The sequence below is a fragment of the Limulus polyphemus genome, unplaced genomic scaffold, assembly GCF_000517525.1.
Source record: "Limulus polyphemus unplaced genomic scaffold, Limulus_polyphemus-2.1.2 Scaffold76838, whole genome shotgun sequence".
NCBI classification, from domain to species: domain Eukaryota; kingdom Metazoa; phylum Arthropoda; class Merostomata; order Xiphosura; family Limulidae; genus Limulus; species Limulus polyphemus.
Genome location: NW_013742434.1, coordinates 1 through 9248, shown reverse-complemented (window position 1 = coordinate 9248; position 9248 = coordinate 1). Strand labels below are relative to the sequence as shown.

At 34.2% G+C, this 9248-nt stretch overlaps 1 protein-coding gene across 1 annotated transcript; it reads right to left on the bottom strand.

Annotated features, from left to right (window-relative positions):
* Nucleotides 1–295: 295 nt before the first annotated feature.
* On the bottom strand, nt 296–8821 carry LOC111084456 (vacuolar protein sorting-associated protein 13B-like; the record flags this gene model as incomplete). The annotated part of the gene is made up of 6 exons (XM_022381159.1): nt 296–466; nt 1126–1302; nt 1554–2834; nt 4749–5142; nt 6398–6535; nt 8648–8821. Coding segments are annotated over 6 exons (2335 nt in total), but the record flags the coding sequence as incomplete, so codon positions are not given.
* Between the last annotated feature and the right edge of the window lie 427 nt (nt 8822–9248).

The window sequence follows — 9248 nt, the reverse complement described above, 5'->3', positions numbered from 1 at the left end:
GATTGTTAAACTGATGTGAAAATTCTGAAAGAACTATGAAAACTTAAACTCCAAATTAAATGTATTATCTCAGGTTTTAATTGGTGGATATTGTTCCCCAATCAATAAACAGTGACTATAACTAATAGAATTTGAGAAAATCTATCAACAACTAGATCAAGATGGCAGTATAACAATATCAAATAAATTTGAAAAATAACTCTCAAGGGATTATCACCAAATGAAGTCCTAAATAGATCCACCAAATATATTACATTAAATCTGTGAAAGTTTTGAAAGAAAAGAATAAACCTACCCAACAAACTGATACCAAAACCACTGAGACCCTGAGCAAGACCAGCAACAAGACCAGAGGGGTGGTGTCTTCTTAAAGTTTCCTGTCGTGTCCAGTGGTCAGTATCCATGGAAAGCCTATCCATATTTCTGGAGACACTACCTGCCCAGTTTGTCACTGATACTAAAGCACCTAAAAAAGCAACGACAGCAGGTGATTAATTCCCATATACTACTTCTAATTATGAATCTCAAAAAAAAAATAAAAAATTGTAAATTCAAAGTTATTAAAAATAACCTCTTACTAAAGTGTATTACAATCATACATGACCTTTTGGAAGTAAGACATTGAGTTTTGATTCACTGAAAAAAAAAAATTTCCTTCTGAGGAGATATGTACTGTCCTCACGAGTAGATCTGACGAATGTTGTGGAGACAGCAATTCTTGAAATGCACTGAAATTAATTTTCAAAAACTACATCCTTTAGCCTAATACAACAAGACCTTCTGTTTACATACTTCCACAGATCAATTAAGATGACGCTATAAACATCCAGAACTAATGGCATAATCTTTTCTAAATATAATAACTTAAATATCGATAACTGAAATATAGCGTATACTGTGACCGTAACAGTCCTATCAGAACATAATAACTGAAATATAGCATATACTGTGACATAACGATCTAATCAGAACTGAACAGATTAAATATACAGTGATCTAATGAGCCTATCAGAACTGGATACACTGAATATGAAGTTAAACTGATAACGATCCCATCAGAACACAATAATTTAGATAAAAAGTGTATGTGCTGGCATGATGATGTTAGAATTCTTGACAATTTACCAGAAGTTATCTGTCTTAGCATAGAGGCTGCTCCATCAGACATTCCGGTAACAAATGCCCATGGACCGCGCAGAAGCCCTCGATATGGCATCAGTACAAAATCTGTCAGACCTCTACTCACAGCACGGGCAAACCCTGCTGGGTTGGCTAAGAGATCCATGGAACCCAAAACCCATCCTGCAATCATAATGAGAAAAGGAATATTACAAGATGTAATATTTATCCCAAGTATTTAATCTGCAACTAATACAGATTTGAATAATTTTAGCTGTTAGTGGATTCAGACTAGCCGATAAGAAAATAACAAAAAAGTGTCTATAATAAAAAGCTACTAACTCTGATTAAGGTGTAATTATTATTAAGATTTTGTAGTAAAAAAAACAAGATTTCATTCCACACCTTAAAGAACTTAAGACAGTAAAACTCACCCGCTCTCAGTAAGGCAGCAGACAAGTAGTGCATGGTGAGCATGTGGCCAAGTCTGTAACTACTGCTGAACAAAGCATTCCTCTGGAAGCTGTGGAAGTGTAGTGGCGTGTGGTCGAGAGAGAGGTATAACTTGAGGGAAGCTCGAAGACTCAACATTAAGGATATAGGATGAATGTGAAACTGATGAATGTGGATGGGTTTAGAAAGGGAAGTAGCTGTCACGGAAACTTCTGCAGGAAGAAGTTGCTCTCTAGACTGCAGAAGTATTTTACGATGGATCAAAGAAGGCTTAAAAGTAGGCAGAAGTTTAAAGAGCTTATAAAAAAAAGTGTCTTCCAAATAAACAGATACTGGGGTCAGAGACATCGACAGGCTATGGACAGACATGCCACGAGATCGGTTTTCTTCCGAGTACTCCAGAACAACATCAACCTTTAGAAGTGACTGGGATGAGTTTGGTTCGATTTCATGCTGGAGGTTTTCCTTGGTTGTTGGGTCATTTCCTGATGGAAGAAGAATAACAGGAAAATCATAACCACTTGCTCCTTGTTCTTCTAGTTGGTTGTCCACCTGAATACTTCCCACATGAAATTTAACCTCTTGTATGATCTGAGAGCAGCAAGATGGGGAAGATGTCACTGCCTCAGAAGCTCCAGGCCTCAGAAATATCAGAAGTTGATCCAGGTTGACTCTCAGCACTTCACTCTGTTGGTATGGTTGATGTGCGTTAAGATCATCACATATGATCAGCGACATGTGGGATAACTTGAGAGAAAGAAACTGTATAGTCCGTTCCACAGCTGGAACTCTGAGAGGGTTAACTAATGTTGGCTGTACAGAATCTTTGTCCTCTTGTGCTACAAACTTAGCTTCTCTATTGTCTTCAGGAACTGAAACGGACCTTTCATGATGAGTACCATGGGGCACACCTATACGACTTCTTATTTCCTTAGCTGAAATCTCTACCCTATTGGCTGGTTCAATGAAAAGTACAATTGTGTTAGAAACTCTTTCTTTGTGTATACGGACATCGCAGGCATCAGGAACATTTACAAACTGGTCACCTTCAGACATAAGGTTTATTCCACAGCTCCAAACTTCTACTAACTCACACTGTTGATCAGTGTTCTCAACTTGTTTAGCTAGGCAAATATTGGGAAGAAGATCTGGGGAGTTTGGGTAAGAAGAGGATAAAGCTGGGGGTGTATAATGGGCAGAACACCCAGGACCGATGGACAGAAACTGCTTATGTCCTGTTTTCTCTTCCTCAACAAAATAACCTAAAAAGAAAATAATTGTATAACCAACCTAAATATTATTAATATGAAATTAGAACAAAATAAACATATTTTATTGATAATGGTTAATAAATCATATAATTTATAAACAACTTATTCATTTTAGATTATGTAGCAAGTTTCAAACACACTAATTTGTAGACAAATTTCAAACATTTGTCAGTGCAGATTTCATCATCAGGGTGGTAGAAGAAGCTATTTACAAGAATCAGTTCATCATACAGTTCAATCAAACTGTTCCTGCCACAGTACTTAGAAAAAGGTTTACTAATGTAGATTGTCTGTTGGAACTTGGGAACAGAACATTAAACCTTAATGGCAGCTTGTTCATTCATGGGCTAAATGGTAAGACCACAGAGATTCTTTGGATTCAGATATAGCCATCCCTACTTTTTAACTACTGATCAGGAGGAAGGCAGACAGAAAGTAACACCTGCTGCCACAAGGGTTTCATATGAACCAAATAATGGGATTGACTGTCACTTTTATAACATGCCCACAGCTGAATGTATGAAAAGTTCACAGTAACAATACAATTCAAACCTTCAATCTCTTGATCCATATCTCAGCACACTAGCCATTAGGCCATATCAGTCATTTTCTGTTGTATTTGAATAAACTAATTTATCCCAATACAAGCAGATCATTTAACCCTGAACCACTGTGTCAGATCTGAAAAATGCATAGTTATCTCTAAGAAAACATTTAAGTAATATTGTGGTAATACTTTCTCTTCGAACATTTAAATGCCTTGCAAACTTGCATTGAGCATTTTGGAGTTGTGTAAAGTTAACCCAATTTTAAGAAATTAAACAATACAGACACAGGGTCTTGCTCACAGCTTTATAATCAGTAAGATCAATTCTTTATACAGCACTATAACATATAATATATGTCTTCATATAATAACATGATACAAGGAAGGCCATCATATAACAGCAGGATCTGAGGAAGGTCTTCATATAACAGTGTGAAATGAGGAAGGCCTTCAAAGAACAGTATGATATCAGGAAGGCCTTCATATAGCAGTAGGATTTGAGGAAGGCCATCATATAACAGCAGGATCTGAGGAAGGTCTTCATATAACAGCAGGATCTGAGGAAGGTCTTCATACAACAGTGTGAAATGAGGAAGGCATTCAAAGAACAGTATGATATCAGGAAGGCCTTCATATAGCAGCAGGATCTGAGGAAGGCCATCTTCATATAGCAGTACCATTTGAGGAAGGTCTTTATATAACAGTATGATATAATGAAGACCTTCATACAACAGAATGATATGAGGAAGGCATTCTTCATATAACAGCAGGATCTGAGGAAGGCCTTCCTCACATAAAAGTACAAACTGGGGAAAACCTTCTTCAAGTGACTGATAAAGGCTGGTTTTGAGGTTTTTTAAGGTGTTCGTATAATTTAGTGGATAGGATAGCCTAGAAATGCCAAAAGGTCCCTTGCTGTCCTTTAATGATATGTTTATATAACAGTAAAATCTGAGGAAGGCCTTCTTCATATAACAGTACAATGTAAGGAAGGTCATGATAGATCTGATGACATATTGTCAATAATGAGGAAACACAAGCCATGAAAAAAAAACAAAAAAACAATTACAATTTTGTGCATTATGCTTTACTTAATATACTATTACTAAATCATCACACTTAAAGAATGAAATAAAATGTTTTAAGTGTTCTTGTGACGTAGTCGCTTAAATTCATAATATATTTATTTTCTCATAATTTAATTACTTTTTTCATTAGATCGGAAATGGTTTCTGGGTAAAAGTTCACAGTCTTTAATTAATATGTGGTATTCAACAATTCCTACATGAAGGTGTAGAATTTTTTAAAAACTTGATTTCATCAACTAACTTTCACTTATAACATACTAGTAAGTATACCTTCTTCTTTGGTGAAACAACTTTGTCCATACAACAAAATATACTTTGTATTGTTGTATAATTTCACCACTGGACAAGGGTCATTTTTCGTTATGAGGAAGGTCAGCCCATCCTTCTTGTGGACCATGATAAGGTAGGGCTTAGTAGTTCCACCGATTTCGGGAACAGAAACAGTGAGACGAGAGTCGGGAATAGAAGTCGTCACACACACCGGATAACTCCAAACTGGTTCATCGCTTGACTTCTGTGCTAAACACAGATACTGCTGGTATTCTGAGTCATGGCTACCAGGTGAAGTCAAGTCCCAAAACAGCACAGGTTGGAGTCGGCTATTTTCCGGAGCTGCCTTTAACTTGAGAGGTTTTGGTTTCTGTTTCTTCGAAAACAGTTTGACCTGTAACAAGAGACCCCGTGAGTCCATGGAAGAAAGCACAATACTTGAAAAACATATGGTATCACAAAATTTGGTAAGTTAAAGCCAGAAAGATCAACACATCACACTTACAACACAAATACCATGAACATAATAAAACAAATATCTCATTCAAACAAACACTGATTATATTTTACGTACTCCAAATCATGAAAAACAAAAGCATAGCTGTATAAGAAAAGGATGCAATAAATGTGATGCTTAAATTGCTCTGTTTGTTAGGAACAATGCACAAAATACCTTAAAAGTTACAAAATCAAGTCTTTACGTCAAATGTGTAATATAAAAAAGAACAACACGTTATCTAAGGATACACTCTTTCACTACATTATTGTTATTAGCAGAAATGCCACCCTACTGGTGGCTGTTAGTGCTAGTAATTACTAATCATAGTATTAAAACCTCATTAAAAAAAAATTTAGAAAAATTGAACGTTTTTTAAAAAAATTATTTTTTTTCTGGGAAGTACTGCACGGGAAAAGTGTTCGAATTGTGCTCTTTGGTTATACACAACTCTTTGCATCAAAATGATTCAATGTACAGAGTTCAAAATTTTCATGAATTTTACTGATATAAGCTGTAATGTTTTTATATATTAAAAGTGGTACCATTTATTGATAAAAAATAATAGTTTTTTTTAAGAACTCCAGTTTCTCAGCACTACATTTAACAATTACATCAATAAAGATACAATCAAACCCTCAGATACAGTCCTAGTGAAAGTCGTGTTCTTCTTGTGAGGAAAGTATGTTTATTTAATATTGTGTTCTATTATAAAGAAATGTTTGTTGTACATATCACAGTATTTTTCTTATTGTCTGAATCTTGAATACCCAAAGTGTGAAATTTGTTTTATGGATTTTTGTTTGTAGTGCCACACAATAGATGGTGCACAAGTTTTGGTTACATACATAGATACTGACATATATGCTAAGTCCATTATAGTAAGATTTTGCAGCAATTATTCTCAATATTACATTTATAATATTTAATTTCTATTAACAAAAACCATGTCAATAAAATATTGGAAAAATTTATTCTTTATTTCAAATTGTTTCCCTTCATTTTTTCGGCCGAGTTAAATATGATCGTTGTTTTAACAGATAATCAGAAAATTGTATAACTTCTGAAGTTAATTCATAAGTTTGAGGAAATTCTTTCATCAATATAAACCATGAAATATAAAGAAAACACAAAAATGATTTCCATATATTACCTGTGTACAGGAACTAGCTACCATATTAGTGATCATCAATAAGTCAGTCTCTGATTGGTTGTTTACAGACCAGGCAGCATTCACTGTTATAATTCGCATTCCGTCATGAATCCTTGACGTAATACACAAAGGACAAATCTGCAGAAATAAAATAAAACACTCGGAATTAACTTTGCATCTACAAAAATTATGTAAAACAATATTTATAATTGTATAGATCATTCTCAAAATTCACAGCTAAATTTAATATGTTTGTATTTGGAAAGTCTGTTGGCAGACAGTTAAAACACTGCAAGGCAACCAAACATCAAGCAATCTAAATATATCAAGACACAAACTAGAGTCACTTAAACATGTGAGAATGGCTTGGAAGAACATTAAATTTTGGAATGCAGTAAAAAAATGAGCCGAGGGGGAAAATGCGGTACATATAAGTATTGGTGAAAAACATGAAACATTAACTTAATTAGGCTTAACATCTGAAAACTTCAAAGAAAGAAAGGAATACTCCTATACCTAAAAAGGCTATCTACACTCATTAAATATCTTTTAGTTTTGAGACAGAGAGATATACTGTTTTCCTATTGTTTCTTCTTCTTCAAAAGACTTTTCAATCAACCACCATTCCTTCATTTCTTGGCAGATTTGACTTGAAACTTGGTAAAGTTATACCTTGATCCAACATGCCCAGACTATGTTTTCATTTTTGGGACTTAGGCCTTTTAAAGAATTTTATGGGGTCAAAGGTCAAACAACTCAAAAATATATATTTTGGGCTCTTGTGCAATCAAGATGGAAATTGGCACAAATATAAATTTTTATGTGTCAAACATATTGATGTACAAAAAAAGTTGGATTTATCCATTTTTAATCTTTTCAGGGGGTCATAGCTCACAAAAAAGCATAATTTTGTTTTTTTTATTAATTACTCGGCTGTATTATGACCAATTTACATGGGATTTGGTACAAAGATACATTTTTAAATGTCCCATGCATATACATATAAAAATGTGGTATATTCCCATTTTTGGACATTTTAGAGGGGTCAAAAGATTAAATAACCCGATAATTTTTTTAAGGGTTTTGGTCAGTTACTTACCTCTGTTTTGACTAATTTACATGGAATTTGGTACAAAGATACTTTTCTACAGGCAACACACATTGACAAACAGACATGTTGGACATGCCCATTTTTATTATTAATTGGGGGGTCAAAATGCCACAAAAAATATAATTTTAGGGTTTCTTGACAATTACACTGCCATATTTCAGCCGATTTACATGGGATTTGGTACAAAGATACTTGCTTTTTTACAGGTCCCAAACAAAGATATAGACAATTTTGGAATTTATGTCTTTTTGCTCAATTTTTCAGTGAGAAAAGCACAATGTGGGGTTTTCGTGAACTATTCATGTATATGTCAACCAATTTATAGAGGATTTGGTGAAAAAGATATCCTCTTACAAGTCCTAAGCAGTGAAATAGACAGTTTTTGACTTTTCTATTTTTTGCATGATTTTCTTTGGTGTTAAAATTGAACAAATTGGGATCATGTGGTAGAGACATGGTGCATTCCCCTGTGAAAGTTGGCCTCTTTAATTATGTTGATTATCAGTACTTAGTCTGGGTTTTACCTGGTTTGGAGTCCATGTTTAATGTGTAAATAATGAATGTGTTAATAACATAAAGAGTAAAACAAAATGTAAACGAATATTGAGATTAATCCCACTAATTACTACTAGGCTCATCATGAGTTTTATACAGCTTTAAACTGGGTTATTCCATACGGTGCAATATGTGGATTCCACTAGTACTGAACAGTACAGCAAAAAGTTGGTAATCTGGTTAAACTAACTCAAATAAGGAAACCTTCACAAAGCATCTGCCAGACACTGCTAATTCAGATATTACCAAAAACATGCGACAAGGAAGTTTTTGTTATAATCATCTAGAACTTTCTTTGACAACTTAAATAATGATTTCTTTACAAAACCAATTTTAAAAGTTTTTAGACAAATAAGATAAAAGAAAATCTTTACAATTTAACAGCTATTTTATCAAATAAAATCACAGAATATCAATGCAATCAAAGAACTATCACATGACTTGGACAAAGTTAGTCAAAAATATAAAGCATTCATATACAAGGCTATTGGAAAACAATTCCTGAACAACAGTGTAAGAATTACCACTGTCTTTACCAGCATATAAAAGCAACAACTGTGGTCGTCACACAGAAACAATAATACCTTCAGTTCTTCCTCAGTCACGATCTGGATGAACACAGGAGTGTGGCCAACCAATGGGACACGACCTTCAACCTTAGGCCAGTATTTAGGTACTGACCAGTCATCTTGCGATAAATGAAGAGGCTTGGATGTATAGAGTTCACCAAGCCACTGGATACCCAGAGAAAACTGTTCCTGAAAAATTAACAGTTCTAAGTATTTGGTGTAATATTATTCTATAGATAGAGGAAACAAGAAAAAAAGAAAAAGGTTAGCTCAGTTGGATACAGTTAACCAAATGCTCACTCAACATTTTACTGTTAATTCTACACTATATACAAAGGTTAGTTCAGTTGGATACAGTTAACTAAACACTGACTCAACATTTTACTGTTAATTCTACATTACATACAAAGGTTAGCCCAGTTGGATACAGTTAACTAAACACTGACTCAACATTTTACTGTTAATTCTACATTACATACAAAGGTTAGCCCAGTTGGATACAGTTAACTAAACACTGACTCAACATTTTACTGTTAATTCTACATTACATACAAAGGTTAGCCCAGTTGGATACAGTTAACTAAACACTGACTCAACATCTTATTGTTAATTCTAC